Source organism: Protomyctophum bolini (genome assembly GCF_963924005.1).
Source record: "Protomyctophum bolini genome assembly, chromosome: 21".
Taxonomy (NCBI): domain Eukaryota; kingdom Metazoa; phylum Chordata; class Actinopteri; order Myctophiformes; family Myctophidae; genus Protomyctophum; species Protomyctophum bolini.
The window spans coordinates 12,023,170-12,042,454 of NC_137882.1; the positions used below are offsets into that span (position 1 = coordinate 12,023,170).

General features: G+C 43.7%; 1 protein-coding gene across 2 annotated transcripts in view; it reads left to right on the forward strand.

Moving 5' to 3' along the window:
- Positions 1 to 19,285, forward strand: part of sema5a (sema domain, seven thrombospondin repeats (type 1 and type 1-like), transmembrane domain (TM) and short cytoplasmic domain, (semaphorin) 5A) — a 156,116-nt gene that overhangs the window by 35,810 nt on the left and 101,021 nt on the right. For both annotated transcript variants that reach the window (XM_080793516.1, XM_080793515.1), the window contains exons 2-3: positions 4,376 to 4,588; positions 17,828 to 17,927. In XM_080793516.1, the coding sequence (XP_080649642.1) occupies positions 4,441 to 4,588; positions 17,828 to 17,927 (248 nt within the window). In that variant the 5' untranslated portion in view covers positions 4,376 to 4,440. The remainder of the gene's footprint in view (positions 1 to 4,375; positions 4,589 to 17,827; positions 17,928 to 19,285) is intronic.

A 19,285-nucleotide genomic window follows, 5' to 3' on the forward strand; every position in this document is an offset into this window, starting at 1 on the left:
AAGTGGTTTTAAAAGAAGCATGTCGCGGTTTCCTCAACCCTTCGTACAAAGCTGAGGGCGTAGATGGAGCAATTTGTAACTAATTTCTTTAATAGTCAAGCCTATTACTGTTACTATTTCCATCGCCATCTCTGTACTTTTGTGCCATTAGGGAAACCCAGCTCTCATCATGGTATGTTAAAATCAGGACATTCATTGGCATGGAAGACATTTGTTTTTAATGGCTCTCAGCAGTGGCGTTTCTGGGTGTACTGACTGGGCTAGGGTACCCAGTGGTTCTCAATGGGTCCCTGAGGGGGTTCCAGGGGATCCCTGCAGCAACATTCAAAAAATTCAAAATCAGTTTAAACACTGTAAGACATTTCTCAACAATATGGGAAAGTCTACCTTTGTCAATAGCGGTAATAAATAGGATAAGTATGATTTTCTCAGCAACATGAGCCATTATTACATTATGCACTTTTATTACATTATGAGCTGCTCGTGTGTTCGTTCATAATGTAACACGTTATTACATTATTACATTATAGATCTGTTATTACGTTATACGCAATTTTTTTATTACATTATGAGCAGTTATAACATTATGAGTTGCTACAGCGTGCATATACTGTATACATGCATTTTGCTGCCGTGCAGAAAAACTGTCACATCCATTTTTCTGAGTTGAATTAACACTCTGGAGTTCACTGTGTAGCAAGAGAAGGTTTGCACTAATACCCTGGAGATGATTTAGCATCTCGAAGCACCACAGTGCGTGAGAAAGCTCTCTAGTTCCCACAGGACTGGTGACTGGTTCCGGACGGAGAGAAAACAGAAAATATGCCCATATATCACAGGACCCATGCAACAACTTTAGCAAATGGTTTTTATTTTCCAATCAAGCCGTGGGTTTCTGTGTTCGATTAAATCAGACCGCACCGTGCTAGCTGCTAATGAATGTGTGTGTCACAGGCAAGAGTACTTATCTCTGCTGATACACAGTAAACTCATCAGCATTAAGTTGAGATGAATTTATTGAAACGAAACCTATAAAATTTAAATGAAACAAATGAAGTGTGAGACTTGATTGCTGAGGTCTTCGATTTTGGAGGTCTACGATTGCCATCTGCGTTGAGGCGAAGCTATACGTTGGGCTTCTGCCATTGCTCCCGGTCACAACACTCCACACCGCATCGATTTGGGCACAGATTTAAGACTATTTCAGCAGCCTCCGGACCGTATTTCAATGCCTTTACTTTTTGCTTTTAGGTCAGGCGTGTGGTGCCCCTCAAGCTTTGTGCCCCGGGGCGGGCTGCAGCCCCAAGGCCCATGCATTAAGCTGTGTGTGTGTGCTTGCTTGCTTGCTTGCTTGCTTGTGTCTGACATGAGGTCAACTGCAGCGTAACTCAGTCAGTGAGGTCAGCAGAGAGCTCAACTTGACAGTTGTGGCATATGCTCCTATCTGACAACCCTGTGTGTGTACACACAGTACACAGCACTCATATACACACACACACACACACACACACACACAGCGCACACACACACACACAGCGCACAGACAGACACAAAAAAAACAAAAAGCACTCAAAAATATACACAGCCTCTGCCAGCTCTTATAGCCGGTTGAATGTCACGCAAAACAATAAATATTCTGTCTACGCACATGTTTTCCTTGACAGTGTCACCTCCGTGCCAAGCTGATGATGAAATATGCTCCCTAAGTGGATTCAGACATTCATCATTGTAGTAATGCTACGAGACACGACAAGGAGACTGACAAACGCACTGGTTTATCCGCGCAGCGAGGATTACTATGCTGGCTCACAGCTACAGCAGGCAAAAAAACACTGCAAAAACAACAACAAGGCTCTCTAAACACTTTCAGGAAAAGGTTGCAGACGAAGAAATCAGCAATGTCAAATGACACGTTAAATAAAGAGCCAACTCACCACAATGCAGGTGTTTCTCCCGCGGATGAGAGCCGTGCGCGCTTCGGAACAACCTAGCAGGCACGATGGCTAGCCATTTCGTGAGGCTCGTTGTGTGGCGCACCCGCCATCCGAGTTACATACATATGGTGGGAATCAGTTATAATTTTCATTTTCATGTAAAGGACCCCCAATTTAATGCCGTATGTATTTGGTCGCGGACCCCATCTGAAAATATTTTGTGCCAGGAACCCACATACATACAAGGTTTTGGTTATAGATTATTTCAAGATTTTTGGAAAATAGCAACAATGTACTATAGCCTAGTAAGGTTAAAATTGTATTTTAAATCAGCTCAAATTGCTCAATTGCAAAATAGTGTTTCTTGCTGATGCTCTGTGTCTGATACAGACTACAGATACAGAATGGATAATTTTACGTCATAGTGTCTGAGCAAATAGGCATAGTGTATATTTTACGTCATGATGATGAACGATGATAAGAGCGCCCCTCACTTCACACGGTGTGATTTCTTTCTGTAGATATATACCAAACAAATGCCACAGACGTAATCATTTCTAAACAAAACAAAATAACCGTCTGTCGCAGTCTGTGGTTTCCCCTCCATTGCAAGACAGGTGTTTTGCATTACTCCGCAGTCGGATGGAAACCCACTTATCCCCAATGCCCGCGCATTTATTCAATGGTCTTTGAACGCATTTCACGGGGCCCCCAAGGTAATAGAATTTACTCAGTGCACAGCTGATAGAGTAAACATTCAATTCAAAGGAAATAAATAAATAAATAAAAGGCATGCTTCTCATCCAATACCAAGGCTAAAGGGCCACGCAGACTCCAGAGAGAAGTAGAGCAATATCTCTGCTGAGGCATTGCTCACCACCTTGCTGAATTTTGTTTGTTTTTCCCCCGCTTGCTTTTTTTGCCGCAGCCCACAAATCTTGGCAGGTATGCATTGTTTTTATTTCTTTTTTTTTTCCTTCGATTTTTCCACCTCACACCTACTGTACCACTCACCGCTCAGCTGTCATGGAGGAGGGATCATCATTCGTCATCTACAGTGCACAACACCATGTATCTATGACCGGGCAAAAATGTGGACACATCCAATTCACTGTGTGCACACAGAATTCACTTCACCCACGCAGAAAAGTGTGGAGTATATAAAGGAGTATATAGGCAATATATGCACTTCTATTTAACAGAAAAATATATGGAAGGCCATGTTTTGTGAAGACTACTTTTCTTTTTTCAGTACGGGTTGTACTGTAGTCTGAAAAGCTAAACGGTGCAAATGCTGATAATGTTTAAAGGTTCTTCAAGCCAGTCGCTTGGTTTTGAAGCACACACCAGCCTTAAGGGTTTTTAATATCAAAGCATTTTGGCAGACATGCCTTAGTGAGTTCAATGGTTTTACAGCAGCTGTAGATAGTCAATGAGCCCCATGAGGAGTACCATGCAGAGAGAAAAAGACACAAACACACACATGCACAGTACACTCCGGTCTCGTAAAGTCAGTCCTGCCCTCTGCTATCAGATACTCTGGAGAGCACATGCACGCACGCACACACGCACACACACACACACACACACACACACACACACACACACACACACACACACAATCACATGGGTGGCTGTAGATGAGCGAGTAAAGGGGCCGACTGAGGATCAGAAAGTTGTTGGTTCGACCCCTGGCTCGTCCTGTCTGTGTGCTCCCTGCGTGCTGTATGAATGGCATCCACTGTTCCTAATAGTTAGGATGGGTAAATGCAGACGCATTCCTGGTATGTGCAAATGCAGTTGGCAAATACCCCAACAACAATGACAGGGGACCGTATATTATATTTATTTGACACGCACCCACGCACGCACGTACGTACGTACGTACGTACGTGCACACACACACACACACACACACACACACACACACACAAATACAGACATACTCTAGGTGTGTGAAGAATGACAGAACCCTGATTCATGTTCAAGGGGTGAGAGGTCAGGGGTCCCTGGCTGTTTGTGAAGAGTACAGCAGCTGCTGTTACTCAGTGTGACTCCCAACAATATCTCCTTTCCTCCTGCATAGCTCCTTTCCTTCTGCACTATCTCCTTCTGCTCCGTCACGCCTCTCTCTCTCTCTCTCTCTCTCTCTCTCTCTCTCTCTCCCCGTCTCTCTTTCCCTCTCTCTCCCTCTGTCCTGTTTGGAAATAATTATTTTCGCTGTCTTACAGCGTCTTCAGTGAAGCTTTGACTGTATGCTACAATATGCAGGTGATATACTGTAGCAAGATATATCTCGCCTAGAATTAAATCAAGTGTGAAATCAAAATGTGTTAACTTTAATCTCCCTCTCTGTCTTTCTCTCTCTCTCATTCTCTCTGTCTCTCTCTGTCTCTCGTTCTCTCTCTGTCTCTCGTTCTCTCTCTGTCTCTCTCTCCCAGGTGTCTCTCTGATGCTCTTGGCTCCTGAGCCCTGAGGAGAAGTGAGCCAAGCTCCGCCCCCACTCATGGGACGCCGCATTACCCAGCATGCACTGCTGCTGCTGCAGTGCATGCTGGTCCTGCGGGCCGGAGTTGTGGCCAGCAGGAGAGGGCCGGTGCTGCTGCCCGAATCGCCCTGCCACAAGGCCGAGCACCCACTCATTCCACACTCAGGTGGGTTTTCTCACAGCACTCTCCCACACACACACACACACACACACACACACACAAACACAGCACTGACAGCAGTATCCTTTCAGATAACCTCTTTATCGCAGAGTTTTTCTATTAACATCAAATGTGGAGGAGGTTCTTTCATCTCTTGTCAACCTTTTGTCCTGTTTCCCATCGCACGCACAAATGTATTCTTAAACAACGGGCCCGTGGATATTGCAACCACTAATCTTCTTCTAACCCCTTATGCTGGGTGGTTACACTCATTTTCAGACTCAGTACGTCCCGCAATCGAGATTCATTGTTCCTCCTTCCCCTGCTCCACGTTGCTATTGAACAGCCAAACTGTAATGTAAAACTGCAAATCTTTGCCAACAGAAAACATCAATATAGCAATCAATGCAATTCTTTCTAGCCACCGCGAAGCAGCAAAGTGCTACTGAGCCCTTTCCAGGCCAATGGAGATCCCAGGCTGGGATAATCATATAGCCCTTTGCCTGAGGAGTAATTGACTGGAAGACGAAGGTCACTGCTCAGACATACAGTACAGTACACATGCACGCACGCCACGTTCCTGCGCACGCATGCATGTGATGTGCGCACGTGAACACACACGCGGGCGCACGCACGCACACACACACACACACACACACACACACACACACACACACACACACACACACACACACACACACTCTCTCCTTTCTCTCATTCTCCCTCTCTCTATTTCCGTGCGCGGTCTTCATTAGCTCATGGATAGTTGGGTTCGGTCTCCTACTCTCAGAGTCTATTGAGCGTGAGGGGGACCAGGATGACTAACAGTCTGGCTAACGCCATATGCTCTCTCTTCTCTGTGGTTCACACCAGGGGACCACATCCAAGCCGCCAGGGTCAGATGTGGTCGATCTGTTTGCGTTCCCTAAAGTACCGGCATGGGCTATTAAGCCCCAGTGGCCCTAATGCCCTGGATGAAATATAAGGGCGTTAATAAAGCAAAGTGGTCGTTTCGGGTAATACGCACACGCGGTTCATGATCATTGTGCCGAGCTGGGAATGGGAAGAGAGCAGAACGTCATGACTTTCATCACGTTTTATGATACAGTACTGTATATCTGATTGAACTACCAGCTGTGCTGAAGCAATAATTTTCCAAATGAATCAAGTTACTCTCTACTCTAGGTGACCTCAGCAGAGAGACTGTTGAATCTACATTTGTAGCCTATGGGCGGTTAGCCAACAATAGAATAGGCTTCAAGTTCAGTGTCTTGCTCAAGGACAAGACTCTGATTACCATGTCAGACAACTGCTCTGTCTCCCTCCTGAGTCACTACCGCTCCAGGTGTCAGAGCTATGATACCCTGAGAAGAGAGTTCTGACAGACAAAACCTTCACAAGAGTGATCATCATGGTATAATCCAAGAATGTACTTGGAAGATAAAGATAATGCGAGTAATGAGGCCGGGCGCAATAAAGATAATCAAACTACTTGAATCGCGTGAACTGCATTGCTCCAATCAATTCACGTTGTTCTTGCCAGCATCGGCGATGTGTAGCTATCAGCGTTTTTTTTCCTTCTTTTTTTTGGCTCATGCCGGGTTTGGGCTTTACCTTTATACATTTAGAATACTGTAGGAACGATTATGTCACAAGCCTTGGACACAGCAATGGTGTCATACTCTATATCAGTGGTTCCCAAAGTGGGGTCCGGGGACCCCCAGGGGTACTTGAGGGAGTTCCAGAGGGGACACAGCTAAATGATAATTTGGAACCAAACGGACCCTAACGGGTCCGTTTGGTTCCATTTGTACGCTCTAAGAGTTAAATTAGCATTGATTTTACAATATAAATTGGGGGTCCCAGAGATAGAAATGCTATTCAATGGGGGTCCGTAGACTAATGCATGTCAAACTGGGGGTCCTTGCTAGAGAATCACTGCTAGAGCCGTAAAAATCTTCTCTTATTGGGGTCCCTGGCATATCTTTTCAAATGGGGTTACGCAGGCTATTTAATATCAATTTGGGGGTCCTTGACATGAAAACGTTTGGGAACCACTGCTGACTGCTCTATATGACACTCTGTATATGTATAGTGCAGCTGACGTCAGTAGCCTGTGTGCATGCACTGTGCAGCGAAGCCAGCAGAAGTCTCATTACAGGCAGACAGCCTGCAAGATGAACAGTGTCCAAATAATAACAGGCATCTGTCTTTCTGGAATGTTCTCCACTGCAGCGTGGTTTCCTAAATTCCTAGAGGTCTATTGCTCTTAAACAGCGGTTTTAGATCCAAACAAACTAACAAAGCCTTTAGTTTAAACATTTTAAATTAAACGTACCAGGAGTTTATAGAGTTTATAGCCTACAAATTGATTGTTCCTCTTAATGTGCTGCTTGTTTTCTTGTTAATATTATAGATTTCTTGGCGGCCAGAAATATTGGATATGATAAATTATGTTGGATGAATCCAACAGGATGAAGTCAATGTCAATATTGAGGCTTTTGATGTATTTTGAGTAAATGCAGTCATGCACATCAAAGCAGTGTGCATTCATCCCACAACAGAATTAAACTTGTATAAGTAATCAATCCTGATGCTCTACCACAATGGAACTTTTTACCACAGAAGCTGAGCTGAAGATAATATTATAAATGGGATGTGATTTGGGGAGGAGGAACATAAAGATTAAGACGTGAGGTGGATTGTGCAGTCCGGGTAGGGAATGAGTGAGGAGGGGATCAGTCAGAGAATCGGAGCGGCAGGGGCGGTATTGCAGTCGCTGTACCACACTGTTGTGACGAAAAGAGAGTTGAGCCAGAAGGCAAAGCTCTCTGTCTACCGAGCAATCTTCGTTCCTACTCTCACCTATCGTCATGAAGTGTGGGTCATGACAAGTGGCCAAGTATTTCCAAGTATTTCAATAAAGAACGTCTTTCTTATACCTGTGGTGTGCGGGCTCCATCCAATACCCACATGACAAGCGGCCAAAATGAGTTTTCTTCGACGAGTGGCTGGCATCTCCCTTAGAGATAGGGTGAGAAGTTCAATCACACGAGAGAGACTTCCAGGCTTCTTCGCCTGGAAAGGAGCCAGCTTAGGTGGTTCAGGCATCTGGTTAGGATGCCTCTCGGGCGTCTCAATTCAATTCAATGGGCTTTATTGGCATGAGAAAACATACGTTTACATTGCCAAAGTAGAAAGCAACAATACAATCAAAATAAAACATATTTGAGAGTCTTCAATAGATCAATTTCTATGTACCAAGATCACTCGATGCTGGTATAGTGCAAGAATATACACAATGATTAGTCTTTAGGGTGGTTGTGTTCCATTTGATGTCCTTCTCCTATCACAGCAACTCACGAATCGTGCTGCTGTGTTTGCACATTGTCGTACTTCGCCCAGCACTGCAGATATGGGAGTTTTTTTGTTTTCAAAATCTCTGTGTATGTTTGTAATCTGTGGGAAGTATGTGTCTCTGATGTCTTGGTACAATGGACAGATGGTTAGGAAGTGTAGCTCGGTTTCCACTTAATTTTGTGTCTTCTCTCGGGATACAGGTCTGCCTATGACGGCCTTTCTCAATCGCAAGACTGTGCTCACTGAGTCTGTACCTAGTTAAGATTTTTCTGTGTTTTGGGTCGGTGCTCAGGTATTCTGCCACTGTGTATTATCTGTTTAAGACCAGATAGCATTGTAGTTTACTCTGCTTTTTCCAATGGGTTTTCTAACTCGTGACTCTGTGGCATCTCTCTAGAGTTTCGCTGTGTGTGAGTGCCTTGTTATGGAGTGCATCTGGGTCAGTTTCTTTTAGGTGGTTGTAGAACTTAAGTGCTCTCTTTTTGATTATTATTATGAGTGGGTATCGTCCTAATTCTGCCCTGCATGCATTATTTGGTGTTGTTCGCTGGGTACGGAGAATGGATTTGCAGAATTCTGTGTGTAGGGTCTCGGTTTGGTGTTTATCCCATTTTTCAAGGTCATGGTTTGCTAATGGTCCCCAGATCTCGCAACCATAGAGTCCAGTATTTTAAGCCAGGTTTTAATTGGGATGTCTATTTTGTGTTTCCTTTGATGGCATAGAATGCCCTTCTTGTCTTGACTCTCAGGTCCTTTACAGCTTGGTTGTAGTTGTGTTGCTGATGTTTAGGCCGAGGTAGGTATAGTTTTTTGTTTGTTCTAGTGGGATTGTATTTAGGAAAAATGTATGGTTTTGGCGGCTGGATCTTTTTTGAAATATCATGATTTTATTCTTAGTTCACTGTCAGGGCCCATGTCTGGGAGAATTTGTGTAGGAGATAAAGTTGCTGCTTGGTTGGAGACAGCTGGATAATCTGCGAAAAGTAAGCATTTGATTTCTGTGTTTGCCAAGAGGATGCCTGGAGCTGTAGACTGTACATTGATTTTATGATGTCATAGGTTTTCCACCCAATGCCCCTTTCCGACAGTTTGTACATCAGACCCTTGTGCCAAATTAAATCTAATGCTTTTTTGAAGTCGGGGAGGAGACCCCGGGGCAGACCAAGGCGCAGTTGGAGGAAACACTGACCTTGGAACGTCCCGGGATCCCCCAAGAGGAAGTCACTAATGTTGCTCTGGAGAGGGACGTCTGGAACACTCATGGTGACTACGGATAAGCGGTTGAAGATTGATGGATGGATGGATGGATGTGAGATATACATTTCTGAAACAGATGTGATTTTCAGGACTAGACTGGAGTGTGAAGGTCATTCCATTACGGGTCGTCAGGAGAAGGCTGAGCAGAGTGCTGACCAGGGTGCCACAGGGCAGCGAAGCGCTAAGTGGCTGGCAGCAGTATGAGAGTAGCGTTCTCCTAATGCATAGAGCCCAACCATGGCCTGGGGGCATTGTGACAGGGGAGCTGCCTCAGCGGGACTTTCAGTTTGTCAAAAATATGACACATGGGCAATTTTAGGCAATGTACATACTGTAGATGGTGAATTTCATCACACAGGCGTGAAATAAAATAATAATTATAAAATAAACATTTCTAGACAAATAAACTAAACAGACATAAAACTCACAGCTTAATATTTTGTCAGTAGGAAGGTGCAATGATGATGCAATAGGTGAGGAGCAAATAGCAGAGGGCCTGCCCTGCAGTCCAGTGAATCAGAAGTAAATACCTTTAAGTTATTAAAACCACAAGAGAGGCACCTGGGGGCCATCATAGCTGCCAGAAAGATTGTCCTGCGTGTTATTGCCTTGGCTCTACTTTTAACATCGCACTTTTTACTACCTTGAAGCACTATTTTATGGCTATACTTTGGGTTCTATAATGTGCAAGTCACCTCCCCTGCTAAAGAGATAGCCCTCATTTTAATTGTGTCTCAGTGTTGTCCATGAATCTTCCCTTTTAACGGTTGTATTTTACCTTGTTTTTTAATAGACTTCCTGTCATGGCCTGATGGTTGTCTTGTAGCGCTTGGAAAACCTTGTATTGTTAGGCTGTGCAGAACACAAAGCCTTTTCAAAAGCTCATCAAATTATAGCCTTTGCTTTCAAGCAATGAACACGGAAAGCTATGAGTCATTACAGAATATGAACTCATGCAAACAAACTGTATGCGTGAGAGAGAGAGGGAGGTAGAGACAGAGAGGGAGAGAGAGCGAAGGAAGGAGGGGGAGAGAGAGAGAGAGAAAGAGAGAGCGAGATAAAGAGAGAGAGGGAGAGAGAAACGGAGACAGAGAGAGGGACGGAGCGGAGGGAGAGGGAGAAAGAGAGAGACAGACAGACAGACAGACAGGTTTGGCTCTGTCCTTAAATCAATTATAACACTCCTTTGTGAGTCATCCGTCTCCACATACTCCAATGTAATCCCTGGGTGTCTGGAATGCACTAGACTGGCTGCAGATGCTCCTCAGCTGGGCTGGGAGCACTACAAACAGATGTATTTGTAGGCAAGCTGCACTCTGCCGCCCTGGCAAACCCAAACGTCAGTTGGACATTCATCTAGAGCTTCACTGTCATCTTTGAAGCAGAACTTGGTCCAAGAACTCTAAGCTGCCCGAAGCTCAGTTCAAGGTCTCTTTGGTGCTTCGCAGTTGGCATCTCTTCTGCACAGAAGGTTGGAACACAGCATAGATTCGATTTTTTAGTTTAAGGTTCGGGGTTACTGGGAGGACATATACAGAATTAGAATGAGAAAATAGATATGGGAAAATGCTAATTATTATCTGCTGGAATATGTGGAGCAGTCACAACCCATACCTTTTTATTTGTCGAAACGTTAGTAAAATAAAATAAAGTTTGTTATATTGTGGCCACGAGCTGTGCTATTTTATTATTTCAACAGTTTATCTCCCGTGATCAGCACCTCCCCACTATTGGTGTGTGCTCCTGTCCTCTCTCCAAAACATAATACTTAGACAGAGCTACTGATAAAATGGATACATTCTGTACATGACTAACTAATTGCTCACCGGTTAGCTTCATAATCACAAGTTGCTTGTTTAATCAGAATGCTGACAATTCAAATCTCTAGAACGGGGAAGGAGAGTTCGTAACAATCCAAACAATTTCCCATTGCACTCTTGTACCACTGCCATGTTCCTCATCACCGCAATGGAGCTGCTGTGCAATGGCTAAAAGCACAAGACAAAGCAGTACAGGCCAACTCACAGATTTGAAGAAAAATAAAGTACTTTACTGCAGGACAAAAGTTAAATACAAAGATGAATTGAATAATGTATGTGAGTGTAACCTTTCGCTACCCTTGAAACTGCACTTCCACTGTCTGTGCTCCAGTGAGAGACTATTGCTCTCTCTGTGGGTGATTGTGGGTTGAGTGTGGAAGGGTGTGCCTTTGCATGGGCTTGACCCTACTGGGGATGGTTTCTCTGACTTGGCACAACACTTCTGAAACCGCCACACTTCATGTGGCGGTTTCAGAAATGGCATGGTTTCACAAAGAAAGCATGCTGCTGTACAGTTCAGCACAGGCATTGAGATGTTTTACCTTTAACCTCCACTCACGCTCCATGATTCCACAAAGGTCCTAATATAGCTCTAGGAACATTCCAAAAGGGGTATATCTCATGTACATACAACAGGCTGATATTATTTTTGAACCTTAATGTCCAATACCTGGTGCCATGTTCATGCACGTTATGGCTAACCTCCATACTGGATGGATATATATGCTGATATGTAGATACTGTATCTTTTGTTGGACTTTCTTATGTTTTGGCACAAGCCATTTAGTTACCCGGGTTTGAATCTGACCCTGTCATGTTTTACATCAATATCCTTACTCTCTGCCCTTACTTTCTTGTCTCTCTACAACCTATCTGAAATGAAGCGTGAAAATGCCCAAAGAAAAGGGGCTATAAAAACACTTAATCCCCACGTCTACCATAAAAAGTTCTTTGGCCAAAGTACTGACTAAGCATTTTGCTGTTATTGCAGCTCAAAGCCCCAGAGATAAATTAATAAAGCGCTGTATTTAACAAGTGTTTTGTGGGGGGTGCAGGTTTTAAAGGTTTTAGAGGCTGTAAACTGTGTGTAAACAATGTCTTCACAAGCCAGAGCCTGATAAAGGGTCTTGTCTCTGAGGAGAGAACCCAGCTTTTTCTTTTTAACATCCATGCGACCAAGCTCAGCTTTTATCATTCCTGACCAGCTAACACATCACTGGAGAGAGGAGAGCAAATGTAGTTCCGAATTATGTTATAGCACTATTAGCCAGGCAGCAACTTGGATCTGGTTTTGAAAGCCAATGAAGAAGTCATTAAACGCTAAAGGTGTCACTATATCCAATCCTGGACGCTCAAATCAAGTGAATGGTTATTTGCCGGACTTTTCATTTTTTATTATTGCTGTAGTAAACCTTTTCATAAATACTAGTTTAACGTCTTCTTTCAATTTCCATGATATCCTTTTTTTTTAAAGGATTGTCCTATTAATTTTTAAATTGATGATAAAGTAGGGTATGCTTATAGGGCTTCTACTGGTTCTATTGAGACCCGCCAATAGCATTTGTTTCCGGTTGCTATTCGGGACTGGATAAGCCCAAGATGGTAGATTTGTAGTGGCTTCAAAACAGGTCTGTAGAAATCAATAGATGACATTGCCGTTATATTTCCTTACAGTCTATGGCTATAGCATGCCATTTAATTGATCTTTTGGGGTTGTTTTTTTATCATATTTATTTTTCCTGGCTACTCTCATGGATTCCAAAACATTGGCTGCATTCTATTCATGTCCAAGGTCAGCTATGTTGTAGTCATGACTCATGTCATATTTTAATTTCCAGCACATACTGCAGATGGACTGGGGATGCAGCCCTGCCCATACTTTGTGATTTGTATGTCTTTCATTTGTCCCTGCAATAAAAGTCCCGCATGGTGTTTTCCCTAGCCACACATTTTTAGCAGCCTGAAGAGGTTTGGTCATCTCGTTAAACGGTTGTCCCCTTCGCCTCCCACCTCATCTCCCAAATGACTTTGCTCCATAAGTGTACGTTACATATTTTACAGTGCAGTTATTTGTGTCTCCACAGTGGTTTGTTCACTCGCCGCCTCAGGGCCAACTTGAGTCTTATCTTTTTCTTTTTTTCTTCTAAAATTTTCTTGTTCTGTTCTGGTTAGGAGAAACCTTCAAGTGCGTATCCGTCTACATGTCCGTGGTCACTAAACTGAATGTTGCCTTATTTTACAGCTTGCTGTTAAATTGAGCAGGTGCTTGTTTACCCACTGCTTTAGCCAAATCATTTCCTTCAAATCAGCTTCACCAAATAGTCGCCATTCTTATGTGGCCATTACAAAGTAAAATCTGGAGTGCTAGTGTAAAGATTGACCCGTAATACACTCTGAAGGTTTAAAGGACCACTCTGTTTTTTCGGTGTACCACAATGGTGCAATTACAGTCAATTGGCTGTTCATGTGTGTGTTAGTTCCCTGCCACCCCTATACACTCCACCAGTCACAGAAGAACCATTCACACTGCAGAATTGGTTCCATATGGTGCCATTGTTGTAGGACATGCAGGGCTGTACCTCAGCAACTTTAAGGACTCACAAATTGGAGACTGGCGTGGGGCTCTGAAGCCTCTTGTAAATATTTATACAGCCTGTCATTCTGTCTTTGTGTCAACCGCCCCGTGTCAGAACACTGAATAACAAATGGATCTGAAGTGGTGGAGCCTGAAGACAGCAGCAGTGTTTTTGAAAGGGAGAAGATGGGATTGGGGTGCAGGGGATAATATGGGTTTGAAGGGAAGAGGGGGGAGTGTGTGACTGTGTGTGGGGTGGGGTGTGGGAGGTGGGGGGGGGGGGGGTGGGGGGGGGCTGGAGCTTGTATGTTGGTATGTGTCTGGCTCTGTGCCCTGACTCTGCTCTGTGGGTTGTCCTCCAAATCCATGGTTGTGTATCTATTAGTGTGGGTGTTGTGGGTGAGTACATCTCTGTCTCATGCTCCACTGATCCGCTGTTTCCCTTTTCAGTGGGGTTAAAGATTGGGTCAGTGTGAAAAACATCACTCATTGGGGAACTCCTAAAATTAGCTATCACCACACCCCCTAAGTCAGCATCTTCGCGACTAACTATAGAAATGCAATTGATTAATCTCTGTGACAAAACTCAGCGAGCAGTCTTTCACGACCCAATCCCCCCTCCCCCCTTCTTGCCTTCTCATGCTACGAGCTGCAAAAGCCCTTGGGTTCGACTTAGCTATAGTCCTCATTAAAGCCATGCTGCATCGAGAGCCTTGGAGGAGGCCATCTGTGAACTGCCTTGCTTATGAATGCTTAAGAATGGGCCTTGGCCTCGTCATAAAAAGCCATAAATCCTGTGGGTGCTGTTGTGTTCTATTAGAACCCTTTGCACCCTCCACACGCCCTGACAAACACACGCACGCACGCATGCACGACACACACACACACACACACACACACACACACACACACACACACACACACACACACACACACACACACACACAGACACACACACAGTCACACACAGACAGACACACACACACACACACACACACACACAGCTACAAGCAAGCCTCCCCTGGTGATTCGGGGAGATTTATGGGGAGAGGCTGGGTTCATCAAGCGCCGTCTCCCCCCGGGGGGTTGTCACGACCGCATTTGTATGCCGGGGATTCTCTTTATGGCTTGAAAAACGAGCCCAGCTCAGGCGCTGGAGAGGCGCATCCAAAACTTTGCTTTCCATCCAGAGCGGCCATTAAGCAAAATTAAATTTCGGGGTGAAGTTCGCAGCGCTCTCCCAAATAATATTTATTTCACAAAGGCTAATGAAAATGTATTAGCCTTGGGAACTTTGAAGTTGCATAACTTGTACTCCTGAACTCGATGAGCGTTGAGGGACAAAGAGAGAAAGATAAAGGGAGAGGAAAACCTATTTGTAGAAAAAGTGTTGTTGTCCTGCAGCCAATGATGTTGCCGCATTGTGCCTGCAGATGTTGTTGTTTCCAAAGATGAGAGCCGGAGAACGTGTATGGTCTTTGGGAGCAACTTTGCCACTTTAACAAGGATTTCACTTTCCAAACCCCCGCCAGTGAAACCCACATTAAATTTTGTCGGTGAAACACATGTCTTTGCCTTTGAGCCGGCAAGGGCAGAGTGAGGTTTCATTTGAAATGCTGCCTGACAGGTGTGTCTGGAAAAGAAGATAAAGCGTGGCAAAGGAATATACTCGGCTGTCCTTTTTTCTTCTCCACCTCTGCTCATGATTGAAAGGTTCCTGTCAAAGTAAAAAATAAAATCCCCCGAAGAGACTGGTCTCAAAAGATTTCACAAACATCTGGCATATCTGTGATGCCTTCTAAATCTCACTGCTCGACATTACCGTAAACCTTCGCAAGGTTACGTGGACTCGGACTTCTTCCACCTTTCACCTATTGTCACACGTTGGCTGTGAGTGTGGACTTGTGATGGCTTACCAAGGCAAGGGGTATAATGTCCAACACATGCTGACCGTAAAAAGATGGGGGTTGGGAGTGAAAATGTATCGGTTTCCCAGAGCAGTGATACATTATTGTGACTAGGGACCAGGTATGTGCTGAGTGATGGCGAACATGCGTCTCCATCGCAACTCCTTGACCATATCAGGTAACCAGGCTGGAGACAAGCCGCCCTCATCCCTCGACAACTGCCCAGGGCCTTTGATTCTATTGGTCAGGGGTTAATGGGTTGGGCGCCGTGACGATATGCATGTTAGGGGTATATGTCTATTTCTGTCTGGGATGTTTTTCTCTCCTACATATATTGTTCCTACCCGGTCCAATCCTGTCTCTGTCATTTTATCTCTCCCATCTATCTTCCTCTCTTAACTTAAAAATGTTTCTGTCTCACTCTTCTTCCCTCACTCTCTCCCTCCCTGTGTATGTACTTGCTTGCATTTGAGAGACAAGGTCAAGTGTGAAATGGAAAATGTCCGAATCTCATCACTATCATAGACATTTATTCTGTAGACTGCACGCACGCACATACGACGTAGTCGTAGACTGTAGACATGAGCTCCAGTAGCGATTAACTTAGGAAATGGTCTGGAAGGTCTCTAGTTGAGAACGCCATTGTTCTGCTGCGCATTTCAGTCAATCTTTTAACCACTCAAGAAACCATTAGACGCAGTGTTTATGTGAGAGAACAATGTAAGCTACCAACCAATGTATGATTTGGTCTGAACCCAGGACCCCATGACCCCATGGATCCTTCATTTATTCTTGTCAGATGAAATGTTGAGGTGTCTGAAAAACAGAATTGTGTACTAACACTATAAAGTATGAATTAGAAAACAAATCCAAGTAAAGTCAATACAAGTTTTTTTTTTCTTCTCTCCATTGGTTTATAAATAAATAAGTTATTGATTTGGCTAGCCAGAGCTTCTCAGATTGTGGAGGCATTTTAGATTTTGAAAAAACAGATGGTCTTGCCTACGTTCTTGCACTGAACCCTGGCTGGAAGGAGATTACAAATGATATTATGCTGTAGACAGCAGCCAAACTGAGCAAGCCTAAAGAATAACAAGTGCAATCTTAAAAACTTTGCCTCTGCCATTCTCTCTCCACGGATTTTACAATCACAATAACACATTTATTCTACATTTAAATAATGGGGAATAAAGTGTTTGGTGGTGTATGGAAACCTTTAAATTTAAATTTTAAAAAGCAAACACTTTTGCAGTGTTAAGGCTGTTTCAGATGGGGAGCGAGTGACGCGCCTTAGTAATTCATTTTCAATGGGAGGCGGGTGATTATTTGGGACGTGCAGAGAAGTTGAGGGGCAGAGAGGCACACCGCGGGTGTATGAGACCATGAAACGGCTCAAACTGCCTTTACAGTAGGCCCAAATGTCATGGTGATCTGACAACTCCCTTCAGCATTTAAAAGAGAATTCCCGATTAACCGTTTTCTTGCCGTAATCTGATGTTATTATATCCAATGACGAGTGGTACACGTGAAATATTACATAACATCCAGAGCCCAGCGCAGCTCCGACCGCGCACACTGGGCTAAATCGCTTATTGTTATCGCTCGGAATTTAGTATTTGTTCTACAGATCTGTCTTTCATAAGGACCAAACCAAATGCAGTGCCCTCTGGATGTTGTGTTTATTTATTTATTTACTAAGTTTTATATATTTTATTTCATTTTAAGACGGGAAAGAAACAGGAAATTCTCTGCCAGCTAAGTGGCTTGCCTCCTTACCTCATTTTTAAAATCTTAACCCCGCACTCATTGTCATTGGTCTGACATGCGGAAAACGACCGGATTAAGGTGGCGAGCATGCGTTAAGGTTGGTGAAAATGCGCTGCTCCGTGCTTGCGGTTATGGTTAGGGTTTGGTGGTAGGTTGTCGGACCAATGACTGGTCGGAACTTAGTACTGCACTCGCACCAACCACCATTAAAAAGAAAATAGTAATAAAAACAACAACAATTAAATACAACTAACAACTAACTAACTTAACAAATAATTATAAATAATAATCAAATCAAATTGTGTCAAGTTGTTTTTTTGTTTGTTTTTTTGCCTCTACTCCTCCTTATTGGATATAAAAACATCAGATTAAGGTAAGAAAAACGGTTAATCCGGAATTCCGGACACAGGCTGAGTCTCAACATTTATGGATTTCTGTTTTAATGGCCTCATTGAGTCTATGAGGAAGAGCTCCACACAGCCAATTTATCAGCGGAAATGTCAAACACATTCTCTTGTCGGAGTGACTTAATGTTGTGTCATGTGTTTGTTCTCGGTAGAGATGGAGCCATGGATCTTCAGGTTCAAGGCAGAGGGCACGGTGGATTATTCCCAGTTGACATTTGACCCCGGGCAGAACGAACTGATTGTTGGAGCCAGGTAATCACTGTGTTTCTTTTCTTTCTCCCACTGTCTGAGAAAACAACTTTGTTTTCCACTGTATAGTCCACTATGAAATTACATTGTCTTTCTCAGAAGCATCATCTTCAGCTCTGTGATTGTGGGTTTTGTATGTGCGTGCATGTGTGCCATGGCATGTGTGTCTGTTGGTTCTTCTGAATGTGCCTTTTTAGAGGAGCACAGAGTTTAGGTGCTGCTCATCCAGTTCTACCTCCCCGGTTTCCACACCCTAGTGTGAATGTAAAATGCGTGTTTATTACAGTAGCTTTATATTCTGATAGTACTCATTGCTTTAGAGTGTTTGTTCACTAAGAGGATCTCCTTCCTTGTCTCTCCAGCTCTTTGGTAAACAGAAAACACTTTCAGGCCAGGGTACCAATTTGATCCAATCAGGAAAGACAACTCACACAGGATAAACAAGTTGGAAGTGATGACACAAAGAAATGAGCAGATAAAATTGGGACTGTAACACTATCAAAGTTAAGCTGATAAATGCGTACTCTCTCCTGTTACTAAACCAGTAAGACGCTCTGAGGGCGAGAAGCGAAACAACAGAGCTTCTTAATACGGCACAGTTGAGATGCAGGAGTTAAACTATTCATCTGGTGTCAGTGAGGTCAGATGTAGAGTTGCTGGCTGGCTCGCTCCATATATTCAGATCTAATAAATTCTGTTCTTTTAAGCATAATGTATGAACTCTTCCCCAACATTTTATGCAGATTACTGTAGTCTTAGACACTGAGTGCATCTCAATCCAAGGAGTAGTTCCCTTATTTTCTATCAATTACACACCCCATGAAGAATTATTTGATGACCGGTGGAGTCTCAAAGGTAGGAGACTCAAATACTGAGTCTCGTGTTGACCGGTGACCCGGCCAACAAATTATTAAAAAACCCTCAAAGCTTCATGGGGTGTGTAATTGATAGAAAATAAGTATTTTGGGTGAACTACTCCTTTAAAGATGTGGGTGTTCTTGTCTGCAACCATACATTTATTTTTCACTTTCAACCCGGCATCCCTATTTTGGGCATGTCATACAGTCATTATATCACATAGGGCTCACATAGGGCTGAAGTGGTAACTTATTTTTTCTGAAATGATGCCGTAGACATTAGTAAACTTGCAGCAAGTCTACTAATGGCTCGGCTGTCAATACAAAGAGACCCTCGCTTCAAAGAGAACAGGAGATAGCAGCGCAGCCTGCAACATCACAAACGGAATCCCAGCGCACCTGGGGAATTCACTAATGCACCTTTGGAACGTTCAGAATTAGCAAAAGACTTGTTGTGTGGGTGGAAAGACTAAGGGCAGAGAAGGGAACTACTGTAGCTAAAGG